Genomic DNA, 15,110 nt, shown 5'->3' with positions numbered 1-15,110 from the left:
TCTAAATATTATCTTAATTGATAATGATATTGCAGGCCGAGCAGTCATCTGCTGCCGAGTGACTCCTTTACAGAAGGCATTGGTGGTGGATCTCGTCAAAAAGTACAAGAAGGCAGTAACGCTATCCATTGGAGATGGAGCCAATGATGTCTCTATGATTAAAAGTAAGGAGTATTGTTTTTGTCTTGGTTCTCAGTCAGGGATACAAGGATCATTGATTAGGACCTCCTTGTGGTGGTCCTGCAAAATGAAAGAGGATCCTCTTGTTGCTGTCCGTTTTTGAAACCTGTCAGCCTTGCAGCCTCAAAGGGACACCACCTCTAAACTGGGTTCAAGATTTGTCAGCTTTGGCTGTATTTCTTCCACCTTTACACATACAAAGAGCTGACAAATGGCGACTGCTCTTCACATCTTGCCACTTCCAGCAATTGAAATAAACTGTCCCACACTGATACAACATAGACAGAAGTCCAGAGTTTCTTCCCAAAGGGTCCTTTAGGAGGGCTTTAGGAGACCCCAAGGACCATTGCCAGCCACACTAAAACACAGGGCAACAACAATTATTATTATCAGGGATATGTGTTCATTTTTCAGTTGTCTATGTGTTATGCCCCATACTGGGGTCCTGACTTCATATGATAAAATGAAGAATCAGAGATCAGTGACAAGTACGAGTACTTGCTTATGGTGGAACTGCCCATTTTCAAAACCTGTCAGCTCCCTCACCTCCATCAGAAGGTGCCTGACACTTGGTCTCTTTATCAACTGCAGCAGCATTTCTTTTACCTTTTCACACGTAGAGAGCTGGTAACTAGCAACTGCTTCCCTTCCGCTATATCAGCCAATGGCATGAAAACAATCCCACTCAGACAACAGTCTAAAGTTTCATCCAGGAGAGATCTGCGGGAGGGCCGTAGGATTGTTGCCAGTCATTATGGGTCTGCAGGTTTTCCATGTAGTGAAACTCGAGGCAACAATTGAAGAATTGTATTTATTTATTTACCAATTCACATCAATTGATCAATTTACCAATTCACATCAATGATTCACATCATTTGCTATGTGGTACAAATTTTCAACTTGGAGATTCATGTTAAATGTGATGAAAATGAAAATTAAAGACTGTATACTATAAACAGGTAGATATGATTATATAGATATGTACATATATGTTATAGTACCAGAGGGGGGTCACCAATTTAATGAAGTGGCCTTGCTGTGGATGTGTTGTGTCTTGCGACACTGATTCAGACCCAGGGCAGTGGACAAGATGCAGGGATGACCCGTCATCCAGGAGGTGCCAAGATAAGAGGGAGGGTAGAGGGTGGAGGGGAGTGGAGTGTATTAGGGATGGAATGGGTGGGAATGGTTTATATGTCTTTGTTTTTTGGCTACCTCCCTTGTAACAGGGAAAAAAGCCTTTGGTATATGTATGTATGTATCAAACTTATACAATGTGGGATTTAATTTCAGCTGCTCATATTGGTGTTGGAATATCTGGTCAGGAGGGAATGCAAGCAACTCTGGCCTCAGATTATTCCATAGCCCAGTTTCGCTTCCTTGAAAGATTACTTTTGGTCCATGGGCGCTGGTCATACTACAGAATGTGCAAGTTCCTCCGTTATTTCTTCTACAAGAACTTTGCCTTCACTTTGTGTCACTTTTGGTTTGCCTTCTTTGTTGGCTTTTCGGCTCAGGTAAGGAATGAACATGTTTGATTTATGCGATGGCTTTAATGTAATGCACATTATGGGTCTTTGTTGGGCTAAGAAGGGAAGAATTTTATTTTCATGGATTCATGTTTGTGTTATGTGATATAGCTCCTTGTGTACAGAGAGATTTGTTATGAATATTTTTATGCATAATGATCTCTTAATTTGTATAGAAGCCTAGTAGTTGAATCGACTCCCTTTGCATCTGTCTATGGTTATCAAGTTTTGCCCTTTCAAGTTTTAGATATGATATTTGAAATTTCCTCTTTGAAGACTGAGATATTAAGAGTTACTTGTCAGATAAATAGAGCTTAATATGTTTATTTCTAAGGTACCAGTTTGGTAGTTTTTAACCTCTCATGCCCTTGAGATTCCTCTAAATTCACTGAAATTGTTTAACTTTAATCTGACAAGAATCTTTTGATTAGCTAAATTCATCCTAACTTGTAAAATATTAATTAAGAAAGTTTTATTTTTAACTCTTGAAAGGAGTTCCTCAAAACAGAATCAAATTATTAGGCATTAGCCATGACAAAATCCTTGGATGCATCATATGCTCCTTAGTACACAGGAAAAGATTAACGAGAAACGAAGTAAAACATTAAGATTTACTTGATTAGCAACCAGATGTCATGAAAGAACAGTATTAGGTTTATGTAGTCACCTATGAAGAACCAATAATGGGTTCCTGTTGGTGGTGGTCGTGCAAGATGGATGTCAAAGAGAATCATCTCCGAGTCACATATCTTTAAAACTTGTCAGTGCTTTCAGCTCCATCTGGAGGTGTAGCCCCAAGGGGCTGGCTAATGGTCCATGGGCCATGCCTAAGATATCTTTCTCTTCCTACTGTATTTCCTCCACCTTTTCACATGAAGAGAGTTGTCAGCATGCAACTGTTTATCTCCTACTGTATGCCACTGACAAAGACGTGTCCTATACTAATACAGCATAGACTACAGTCCACCATACCTCCCCAGAGAGATCTATAAGAGGGTTTGGGGACTTGACAACTACTGTAGGGCAGTAGGTACCCAGTTATTGAAACCGAATTTATTATTATTAAGACTTTGAGGACAAGGGTTTTCTGTAAAGCTTGATAAAGCCACTTACCATTACCCAGTATTGTAGTTTGTCGCTGCTGAACAGGGGACAGTAACCTTGGGGACAGGATTGTGGCAAAGAAGTGGTGTCATGCAGATAGTAAAGTTTCAAGGATATGTCAGTACACTCAGCTGTGTAGGAGAAACATACAGAGGAATTCCTAGTACCCTCACTCCATACTACTTAGTCTCCTGCAATACGTGAACACAATGGTGACGTTCTTATCCCCCACCACAGTGATATGGGTGGGGAGGGGTGAAGAGATGGAGACAAAGTAACAGAGGATATCAAGCAGGGAACAGAAAGGAGGGACAACGATAGTAAAAATACAGATCATTGTTCCTCTCTAAGTAGAGGTTTTGCTTTAACATAGGCAATCAATATGTGGGTGTGGTATATAGGGTTGCTCCAGAAACTCCCTAAAGTACACTACCCTTTGACCTGAACAGTCCATAATGAAAGAGGGTCAGCATTACAAAAGATTACAAAGGTGGAGCATGCCGACAGGAGACCTTTTGGTCCATAACTAGGTCAGATGTGGAAAAAAATAATAATAATGATAAATAAAAGGAAAATAAATAGAAATGATGATAATATAAATAATAATAAATAAATAAATACATAGGTATAGTAAATAATAAACAAACAGATAAATAGAAAATAGTGATAAATTGACAGATAACTAATAATGAATAAAAATCAAGCAAATAATAATAAACAAACAAATAATAACAATTAAATAAACAAATAATATAAAATAAATGGCAGTCATTACAGCATCTTCCTTAGGTGTTTATAACATTGTACATAAGGACCTAAGGAAATGTACCAGAAAGGTAGGCTACGTGCATCATTACCCAACACCAACGGGAAAACAAAATTAGGTTTACCTAGACCAAGACACCAGCTGAAATTGTAACATGTGACTGGACAAACAGGTGACTGAGATGGAACCATCAAAGGACCACACTGGGACAGGTCACATGCGATAGTTGACAGAGGGAGAAAGGGAAAAGGACCACCAGAACACACTGAGTTAGACTCAATGTTAAGACCCCAGTATTGCCCTTTGAGAAGGTCCTTTGTGATAAACTTTAGGGAATCAAAAGATCATACTTCCATCTCTAAGTTTCCTTCGCCATCAAAATGCGGAGTGTGTTGATTATCAGTGACATAAACAATATTGTCAGGAAAGTGTTAAAGGTGTGGTCGCACAATATCAGCTTGTTAAGGCATAGCTTTGAGAACCATAACCATACCATATTTTTGTGTTCTTTTATCACATGTGTATGGTACCTAATTTTTTTGGCTTGGCTTTTCCTCCTTGCAGACGGTGTACGATCCCTTCTTTATCTCGACCTACAACTTGTTCTATACCTCACTTCCAGTGCTGTGTCTGGGTGTTATAGATCAGGATGTAGATGAATATAACTCTAGACGTTGGCCCAAGCTCTTCACGCCTGGTCTCAACAACCTTTTTTTTAATAAATGGGTGTTTTGTGTCAGCGCAGTACACGGGGCTATTACCTCTTTCTTCCTAATGTTCATCCCTTTTGGTGAGTCATGGACCTTCTAAATGTGAACCCATCTTTTCCTCTGTGTGTGCCCTGTTGCAACTCACAACCAACTTGATTAGGAACAGCTTCTCCTCATAGTTTTGGTAAAGATTACAGTCATGTCAGTTATGTATTTTGTGATACATAGAAACCAGGATTCTGGTTGAACCTGTCAGGTTGGCACATGTTGCTGGGCAGTGAGTTTTCACCAAAGGCACAGTTCTGCACTTAAGCCCAGTCCTGCTCTTCCTTGGTTCAGGCAGAGGATTCATCACCAGTAAACATCCACAGCTACTCCATTTAACCATTTTAACTTAAGATACCATATCTACAACTATCCTGGCCTCAGAAATTAGTGTCAAATATAAATATTAAATTTATCAAATCTCTCCCGCATTATCTAATCTTTGAGTAATACTATTGTCAGTCCTTGATTATGACATGACACTAAATGAAGAATTTTTGTTTTTTTCTAGTGTAACAGCATCTTAATAATGCAGCTAGAATGACTTTCACTGATATCCATGTCTTGTTAATTCTACAGTCTGATGGCATTGGACAAATCCATCGTAGTGTCTCCTTTTCACATGTTAATTATCACAGTGAAACAGATGAACAGTATATTTCACTGGATTTTTATTCTTAGATCTCCTCCATGCCCTACTTTCTTCTTTCACTCTTTTCTCCCTTTTTCAGTTAATCCTCTTTTTTTATGCTATGGTTGTCCTTTTGTTATGACGTCACCTGTATAGATGTCAATTTCTCGCACTTAGTACATGTTTTTTCCACAGGGTATGAGTGGTGTATATGCATATGTGTAGTTTTATTTATCTTGTAAAGAAACCTTTTTGTAATGCACAGACATGGGAAAGATGGCACTGTCTGGGTGAGTGTTTTAATGTGGGACACTTGAAGGAAGAAAGGTGTCTACTTGCCAGTGCCTTACAGAGAACACACACAGCTATAACACGTTTAGAGATTTTTTTTTTATAAACTATTAAGTCTCGCAGAATTCAGAATGAGGATAACCAGACTACCAAGGGTTTCTCTGTTCATCAGAGAGAGACTTTAAACAAATGTTAATGGTACATATATACATATATCAAGGGCTCTTTCCCTCTTACCCGGGAGGTAGCCAAAGTCTAAAGGCAAAATGGTAAAAAAAATATATATAAAGAAACACAAACCCCAGACAGTGTGACTGCTGCACACCATCATTTTCCCAATGAAATCACAGTGTTTGGGCTATGTTATTATTATTTGTTTTCATCTTATGTTTTGGGTTTAGTTTGGCCCAGTGGTTGTGATGAGGCCTTTCAACTAGCAAGTATATATATTGTTGGAAACATCATAGAAATAGTGTTGGAAGAATAGGAAAAGGTAAAAGTAGCAGGAGAGAGTAGGTTTAGTTATAGGGAAAGAAAGGTACTAGTGTTAGGAAAGATTGTTGTTATCCTGAATCAAGGAATGTGGTAAGTTAGGAGGAAAGATAGGAGTTAAGTAACAAAGAATCATGTTGAAATAATTGACCCACTTCAACTCAGGCTGTGTACAATAATCACTCGGCTTCAGTCTAGATTCTCATGTTCACTAAATTTTAATCATAGTTTTGTTGTGCAAGTGTTAGTTACCTAAGTTTTTAGTAAATGTTATATATGCATCATTAAGTAAAAGCGAGAAGATACCAAAAGAATATGGCAGGTTAGCTTCATATGTGGGTTTTATGGTTGGTTAGTCATGTTAGAAGGAAGGAGTCAAACTTATATCCATGGAATAGTCTACATATTTCAGCTGTCTATCATTGTTTGTGTGAGTTTCTTACGAGTTTTGTAGAACAGCAAGAGACCATGATTAAAAATACTTATCACTGGTTATCGCTGGTTCTGCTAAGAACTTTATGGTGACTGATGTCAGGTTGAATAGAATTAATGTGAGAAAAGATAGGTAGAGATTGTGTTGAAGTTCAAGTAGTTAGTGAAAACAAGTTCATTGAACAAGAAAAAATTGAGGGATTAAACTTCATATTAGAATTTATGTAATTTGACAGAAAAAAAATTATCGGGCAGAAAATTAAATACCCTGCTAATCTCAGGTTTAACATGAAAATAGACTATCTGAGTTATTTTTGGAAGAGTATGTTAGGGTCGAGTTTGTTTTAGAGCGAGAAGATCAGAGGAGACTAGATTATACATTAGTAGAGGGATTAGAGTATGGTTTTGGGTGTTGGATTTAACAACATAAAATAATGAGTTGGAGGCCTGGATGGACAACTTGGACCCAGACAAACCCTACCTTTTATTTAGTCACAGCCTTGACACATCCACCGTGTGTTCTCTCCTCCACTTCAGACACTGTACGATCCCATGTTTATCTCGGTGTATAACTTGTTCTACACATCAATGCCCGTGCTGGCGCTGGGCATCTTCGAGCAAGACGTCAATTCGCTGAACAGTATCAAGTATCCTCGTCTCTACACACCGGGACTCAACAATGCTCTCTTCAACAAGCGAGAGTTTTTCCGCTCTGCCTTGCATGGATTCATAACTGCTTGTGTCCTCTTCTTCATCCCTTATGGTAAGTGCACTAGCACCTGCATACATGTGCACACACTACTAGGCAAATACAAAACACACACACACATACACACACACAAATTGGACAAAACAATAGTGTGTGCAAACACCATACAAGAATTTAAGAACAAACTAGATGCTGCGAGATACAAAGACGGGTCACTACCAGCATAGCTCCACTTCTCGTATAATAAACTAGGTAAATACAAACACATATACATACATACACTGAATGTGACAAAAGCCTCAGGACATGACAGGATCTCAAACTGGTTATTTAAAGAATGTAGGGAACAACTAGCGGACAAGATTCAGAGTCTTATTACATGTTCATTGAAAGGAGGCATTGTGCCACTTGATTGGAAAAGGGCAAACATGGTGCCAATTCACAAAGGTGGAACATCACTAAATTATAGGCCAGTATCACTAACCAGCACAATAATGAAATTACGTGAAAGGATTGTGAAAGATCAATGGACTGAATATCTTGAAAAGATGAACATTGTGACAGACCATCAGTTTGACTTCATATTTAGAAGGTCATGTGCATCAAACATTTTAAGCTTTTACTCAAGAGTGATTGATGTGCTGCGATAGAGAGAGGGCTGGGTGGACTGTGTGTACCTGGACCCAGAGAAGGCATTTGATAAAGTACCTCAGAGTTGATTTATGTGGAAATTGGAGCATGTTGGAGGACTGAGAGGCAAACTATGAGGAGGGATTAAAGACTTTTTGAAGGAAAGATACATGAGGACAATAGTAAAGGACAAGATGTCAAGCTGGAGAGCAGTAACGAGCAGAGTACCACAAGTTTCAGTGCATGTTAATGACATGATGCCAACATGTTCGCAGATGATGCGAAAATCATGAGAAAAGTGAAAAATGAGGACAGTAGAATATTGCAAAAAGATCTAGATATTTTTTCATGGAGCAAAGAATGGGAAATGTATTAAAAGAGTGCAAGTTTTTGCAGTGTATAAGTTTTGCATCAAGGCAGTTCTTTCGTGTGCTAGGTAGGAATATTTTCTTTTTCTTTTAACACTGTAACTTGCTACACAGTTTCTCAACACACCTGGGTTTAGCATGATTTTACAATGAACAGAACAAGAGACTCAGCAGATTTATTAGATTTATTAATATGTAAAGTTCATGTTTGAAAGGTGTAGACATAATTCCAGACATCCAGTTCCATGGCGAATTAAAAGGTTTGTGTGTTTATGGTAAGTTATGGAGAATTGCTTTCTATGGTAATAATCACTTTAGTGTGTTTGGACAGTGTTTAGTGGATTGTGTGCAATGAATATGTACTTGAATTATTACCTAGTTCAATTATTTGTATATATTATTCATTTTACAATATTTTATATAAATTTCACTGTTGTGCACAGTTGATGGACCAGCATTTCTTCACTTCACTATTTTGTTCAGACACAATTCTACACAGTTTACACATGCACCACTCAGTGTTGATAAATACTGATTAACTTTTGTTTAGGCTTTAGTAATACACATTGTGTAAGTTTCAGGATTTTTAAAATATATACCAAAATTTTATAGATGACTGTGTGTATATCCTTGTATGCATATATATATACATATATTTATATATTAAATATAAAGGGAGCTTGCTGGTTGAGGGGGTTAGGCCGTCATTACTTGCGGCGAAGGTTGAGGTGAGGGCAGTTCGAATCCTGCCACTGGCGAAGTTGAACCAAGGGCATGGTTCATAAAATTTCACTCTACAAAGCTCTCTGTGAGGGGCACCATCCTAGCCTCCCAATAGGGGGGGGGGGGGAGTGTGTGACATTAAACCATATCATCATCATCAAATACAATATATCTATGGGAGACACCAATGACAGGTACTGTAGTGGTCCTCCAAGATGGACTGGATAGGTGCCCATTTTCAAAACTTGTCAACCCTCTCACCTTCACCAGGAGATACAGCTCTTAGGGAGTGACACTTGGTCTCTAAATTGGGCCCAAGATTTCTCTCTGTCAATTTCAGCTGAGCAGGTTAGGGCGTCGTTACTTGCGGCGAAGGTCGAGGGGATGACGGTTCGAACCCTGCCACCGGCGAAGTTGAACCAAGGGCATGGTTCATTAAATTCCACTCTACAAAGTCCTCTGTGAGGGGCACCGTCCTAGCCTTCTGATAGGGGGGAGTGTGTGACGTTAAACCATATCATGTCTTACACCATTTCTAACATAGAGAGCTGACAAGATGCAACTGCTTCCCACCTGCTACCACTTTCAGCCAGTGACATAGAAACAGTCCCACACTAATACAATACAGAAAACAGTCCAAAGTTTCTTCCCAGAGAGATCATTGGGAGAACCCAAGGACCATTGTCAGCCACTGTGGGGCTGCAGGTTGTTTTTCTTAGTGAAACTCCTGCCAACAATTAATTGATTGAATTATCCATGGGGCCAATGATTGGAACCTATATAATATAGTCCTGCAAGATGGACGTAAGAAGAAATCATATTGTTGCCAATCTTCAATTTCAGCTCTGATATATCTGTTACTTTTTTATACTATTTAATGTTTGTTAAATCCTGTGGGGTTCTTTGGAATGAAATTAAAGTGTAGTGAAAACAGGTTTCTAGAACTTAATCTGTATTCCAGAAGAACTCTGTTTGACAATCCCTTATAAATACAGGTGCATATTACAATGCTGTGGATCAAGAAGGAAGAAGTATGGCTGACCATCAGACGTTTGGGAGCGTAGTAGCAACCATCCTCGTCATCGTCGTCACAGTTCAGGTAACAATACAACTTCTGAAGTTAACTCTGCAACCTTCAAGTATGAGTAATCATATTATGCATTTTTGATTATGTTTAGTGTTGTTAATGCAGACAAAGGTAAGATTGGGATGGGAGGTAAAGGGTTTTGTGAGTGTGTATGGCTCTGTAGGGAGAAAGTGAAGAGGAGTGTACATACATACATATACCAAGGCTTTTTCCCCCTTACAAGGGAGGTAGCCAAAGAGGAAAAGGCATAAAATCATTCCCACCCATTCCACCCCTGAATACACTCCACACCCCTCCACCCTCCCTCTTATCTTAGCACCTCCTGGATGACGGGTCATCCCTGCACCTTGTCCACTGCCCTGGGTCAGAGGCAGTGTCGCAAGACACAGCACATCCACAGCAAGGCTGCTTCATTAAATTGGCGACCCCCGTCTCCGTCCCCCCAAGCATAAAAGGAGAAGACAGGGAGAAATCCCTTCTCCCCGTCTTCTCCTTTTATGAGGAGTGTGCTTTTTGGATTAAGTGAGTAGATAGTATTGGCAGGAAGGTAAATGTAGTATTTTTGGTAGATCTCACTGCTAGAGTAGATGATGAGCTGATAGAAATACCAGTAGTAAGGAAATATGGGGTGTCAGGTAAGAACTATAGAAGAGGGTTGTTAGAGATGTGTTTAGAAAAGGAGTTGGTGATAGTTGACTGTGTGTATTTACCTAGTTGTATCTTATGGGAAGGAGAGTGCTTGTGGTGTCCTGTCTCTATATCTCACAATGTCTAAATTGTGTGTGTGCATGTGTGTATGTTTATAAGATCTCAAAATGTTTTATTATCCATCACCAGATGCAGTATTGAATAGAGTTTTTCGTGAATTTCACAGATTTGCCTGGATACTTCCTACTGGACATTGTTCAACCACATAACCATATGGGGTTCCCTTGTCTTTTACTTCCTTCTGCAATACTTTTACAACTACGTCATAGGGGGTGACTACGTGGGCACTTTAGCTAAGGTAAATGGAGATTTCACATTTTTTTTCTTTCTCTATTGAATCACAGAACATATGAAAACATTGAAATTAAGCTTTAGATATTTGAAGTACACATGTAACCATATGTATATGTTTACAGTATATTGATTTACATAGAAATTTAAGGTCAGTATGGATATTTCAAAGATTATGTGTGATATTACAGGCTATGGGGGAGCCATTATTCTATTTTACAACAATGTTAACAATGGTGGTGCTGATGTTGCCTGTCATGGCCTGGCGCTTCTATTGGATAGACGTGCAGCCTACATTGTCAGACAAAGCACGCTTCAAGCAACGCAGGGAAGCCAAAATGGCTAGTAAACGATCTGAACATGATATGATGCGCACTCCTTCTGCAAGGAGGTAAGCCTTGTTAAACCTTTTAATTTGAACCTTTCACTCATATTATCCTTGATGATACTTCACAATATGTTTATTACTTGTCAACAGTCACTCCTGTCATTCACTCACCACTCCTGACACCATACTCACCATACTTCCAAATTCCCCTTTTCCTTTCAGTTTTATTTTCATCAGTGCTAACACATCCATCTCTCTTCTCACCCTTCACCTATCCAACACTCATTTGTTTTCTCATTTATCTTAGTCAACTCATTTTGGATGAAGGACCACCCCTGTCTCCTGCCTAGGTCAGAAGCAGTGATGCAGCACCTCCACAGCATATATTTCTCTTGCATCCAGTGCCCTCTTCACCCCATCCATCCACCTTATTCTTGGTTTTCTGAAATTCCTTCCTTCCACTTCTGCTTTCCACACTCTTTATGCCAATCTCTTTTCACTTTTTTCTGTATGCCCAAACTATCTTGGTATTCTTGGATTAACCCTATTTACCAGCTCTCTTTCCTAAACTGCTCTTTCTCTCACCTCTACACTTCTTGCTCTGTCTATCCTTTGTAATTAATTCTTGTTCATCATAGACAATTTTGTAGTTTAATTGTAACTGTATTTACAGTTTGAATGCAAGATATTAATAATGTTTCTGTTCTCTATTTACAGGTCAAGACGCTCTATTCGGTCAGGTTATGCATTTGCCCATCAGGAAGGCTTTGGTCGTCTCATTACTAGTGGTAAAATTATGCGTCCACGCAACCCCAAACCTGGTTTTGTATCAAATGGTGCAGCAAACAGTCACAGCCAAGCAAGGGAGGACAAGAAGTCCCCTATGGCAGCTTCTCCATCCACTATTGAGGTCTAACAGTTGTATTGCCAGTGATTATTTCATGTATAGTCATTTGACAACTTCTTTTGTGAAGTGGTGCATCTAAGAACAGTTGATGCTGATTTCCATCCAAGCTTCTCCAAGTTATGTGCACTGATACAGGGAGATGGATCTTTTAATTGCTTTTCACAATGAAAAGGAATGGTTCAGCTTACAAAAAATCCAGACATTGAAGTGCATATACTGCTAAATACTTTTGGTCTCATTAGTGTGGCAAAGTGTTTCAGTCTTTTAGCTGAAACAGAAGCCTATGCAAGTATTGTCACAGACTTGGCAAAGATGATATTGTGTAAATAGTGACAGCATCATCGGAGCAATACTGGAAAGAAGACTCAAATGTGTGATAGGGAAGTAGACTCAAAACATTTGACACCAGTGTAACTTGTGGTGTTCCTTGCTCTCCCAGCACTGGTTCTAGAAGTACTAGAAACAAATATATTCAAGATATTTTTGTTGTCAGATTTTAAATGATTGTTAACATATTGTATTTAGTCAAAAACTATTTATAAATGTGTTGAAGTTGCAATGTTGGCATATCTATGCAATATGTGATTGATTCAGCAAAGGCAGGAGTGGAAGCCTTGCATACATGCAGAACATATGTCATGGAACTCAGGTGCTGCAGCAAAGGAAACCTGCCTCGGATAATTGAAGTTCTTGTCACACCAACACATGTTAGGTGTGGCTGCAAGCCAACCTTTTTTATAATGATGAATCCAGTGGCCAAGATGTAGATAAAATTATTTTTTAACTGATTCTTGAGAGTGTTATGATGGTGTGGTGGTTTATGTCCGAGGAAATGGCGGAAACTTTGCAATATTGCCACAGTGCATATATAGTATCGGTGCCTCGTAGGATACTTAAGCAAAGTGTACTTAGCAGTCACCTACAGCACTTATTTCCTGCAATAAAATCCAACTACATATCTACTAGTGATTTAACATGGAACACAAGCTTGCTTGCACACGAGCTGGTTTTGTTGATTACATGATAAACTGGTGAACTATTTTTTACAATTTTATGAAAGGATTGTTTTAAGTTAATTTGCCTGTATGAGTTTGTCACATTGAAAAGAATGTTTTGGTTGTAGATTGTGACCTTTATTTTAATTTCATTAACAGCTTTTCCTTTAATTTTCTAAATATTTTATTTTCTCACATCTTTTAAGTTTCCCAACTGCTTCAACAACAATTAGGTTTTAGTCCTTATTGAATGATTGGAATTTTATTTTCGGTTTTTATCCACACAAGTATTATTTGTAAACAAGAAGGATCCTTTATTGAGTGAAGCGGTAAAGTTAGGTTACAGGAGTGGAGATGCCCCTTGCAGGAGACCTACATGCCATACTTTGCAGCCACGCCGTAGTTTTGTCCTGTGCGTTGCTCTACTTGCAACTAGAAACTGAACTTACACTATGATGTGCCAATTCTGTAGCTGGAATGTAGCATCTAAAATGCACACATAGTAAATTTTTGTAGCACAAAAAAATAAAAGTATACATATCTATATATATATACATATATATATATATAGATACCCATTTATCCATTAGTTTTGTAGTTAATGAAGAAAAATATCTTTGAAGAGTTTAGTTCAAGCATATCACTTTACATTGGCTAAAGGTTGACCATGTGGAAGTGCCAGACTGCATCAGAATGTATGGTATAGAAAAGTTTGTTAATTCAGCAATGAAATAATTTCATTGCAGAAATACTGTGTCCCAGGATGACATTACATAATTTTGTATGCGATAAAACTTGAATGGTCGAACAGAATTACAACTTTTAATGAGTACTTGGTTATGCAATGATATGAGTGCATTTATATGCTGAAGTCTTGTATTACTATTGTTTTTAATAGCCTTGTAGGCAAAAAAAAATAAAGGAACAAAAAGTCATTTTAAGTGTTGGCATGTTGAGATTGGGCTACTTTCCTGTACCCTTGCTTCCTTCCCCTCTCATTCATTGCATCTAGTCTCTCCCAAGTTTTAGCCTTTGGCTTTCATTTGCTATATCATTCTTGTGTACTTTAATCTCATCTGTTTTGTTTTTGCAGCCTTGCCTTCCCATACATTCCATTTTTTGTTCCCATCCTCTCTTTCCCAACTCCTATCTTCACTTGAGGTCATAAGTTTCCTAGAATTTCAAAGTGACCATGTAAGCCCTCTCTTTTCCTCACATTCTCCATTCTCATGTATATGCTCTCAACTTATTTTCTTCCCAATCATAATATTTCCAATTTTATCATGACGTTTCTTGTTTTAACATCTCTCCGTACTTGTTTTTATATATCTACTCTTTGGAAGTTCTCTGTCTTCGACTGAATTTATTATTTGCTCATTTGTCCTTTCCCTCTCCTTTTTCATGAGAGCCCAAAGTCCCACATTGTGTCCCTGCCTATGTTTGAACTGTTGAGTGATTAGTAGTATTTTTCATTTATCAGATTACTTTGTTAACAAATGACTGAAATGTTGGTGATGGTTAATAAAACTGTACACTGACCTTTGAGTACTTAAAATCCCTTCCTATTTCAAAAGTGAGGAGACATTGAAAATGAATGTACGAACAAGTAAGGGTGGAGGGTACAACAGTTAATTTCAGTAAAATGACAAAATGGAACAAGTAAAGATTGATCAACATCTGGAAACTGATATACTGTACATCGAATGGAAGAATGAAGGTATTGTATTTCATCATTAATAGCCAGCATTTCCGTCCCCTTTACTTTACACAGCCCGAAGGGATTTCTCCCCATCTTCTCCTTATGTGCATGAGGAGACGGAGAGAGGAGGTCGCCGATTTAATGAAGCGGTCTTGCTGTGGATGTGTTGTGTCTTGCAACGCTGCTTCTGACCCAGGGAAGTGGACAAGATGCAGGGATGACCCGTCATGACCCAGGAGGTGCCAAGATAAAAGGGTAGAGGGGAGTGGCGTATGTAGGGGATGGAATGGGTGAGGGTGGTTTCTATTCATTTGTTTTTTGGCTACCTCCCGTGTAAGGGGGAAAAAAGCCTTTGGTATATGTATGTATATATTTCCGTCCCCAAGGATAATAATGTGCCAAAGCAGTGGTAGAAATGAAATTCAAGAAAGAGAGCAGAAAGATGGGGTAGAAGTGCAAGTTGTATGTATATGTGTGTATTTTTT

At 38.6% G+C, this 15,110-nt stretch overlaps 1 protein-coding gene across 8 annotated transcripts in view; it reads left to right on the top strand.

Annotated features, from left to right (window-relative positions):
• The window catches only part of ATP8B (ATPase phospholipid transporting 8B), a 209,078-nt gene extending 194,613 nt beyond the window's left edge, over positions 1–14,465 (top strand). For 7 of the 8 annotated variants that reach the window (XM_076203224.1, XM_076203218.1, XM_076203217.1 and 4 more), the window contains 7 exons: positions 36–164; positions 1,474–1,697; positions 6,718–6,943; positions 9,606–9,709; positions 10,572–10,703; positions 10,888–11,087; positions 11,742–14,465. In XM_076203224.1, the coding sequence (XP_076059339.1) occupies positions 36–164; positions 1,474–1,697; positions 6,718–6,943; positions 9,606–9,709; positions 10,572–10,703; positions 10,888–11,087; positions 11,742–11,940 (1,214 nt within the window). In that variant the 3' untranslated portion in view covers positions 11,941–14,465. Of the gene's footprint in view, positions 1–35; positions 165–1,473; positions 1,698–4,143; positions 5,474–6,717; positions 6,944–9,605; positions 9,710–10,571; positions 10,704–10,887; positions 11,088–11,741 lie in introns of those variants that run through there. The other variant, XM_076203223.1, reaches the window with a different exon arrangement.
• The last annotated feature ends 645 nt before the right edge of the window (positions 14,466–15,110 follow it).

The sequence above is a fragment of the Oratosquilla oratoria genome, chromosome 19 (assembly GCF_046742065.1).
Source record: "Oratosquilla oratoria isolate Oo_2021 chromosome 19, ASM4674206v1, whole genome shotgun sequence".
Classification (NCBI taxonomy): Eukaryota; Metazoa; Arthropoda; class Malacostraca; order Stomatopoda; family Squillidae; genus Oratosquilla; species Oratosquilla oratoria.
Note: the sequence above shows the minus strand (reverse complement) of the source record. Positions and strands in the feature narration are given on the sequence as shown.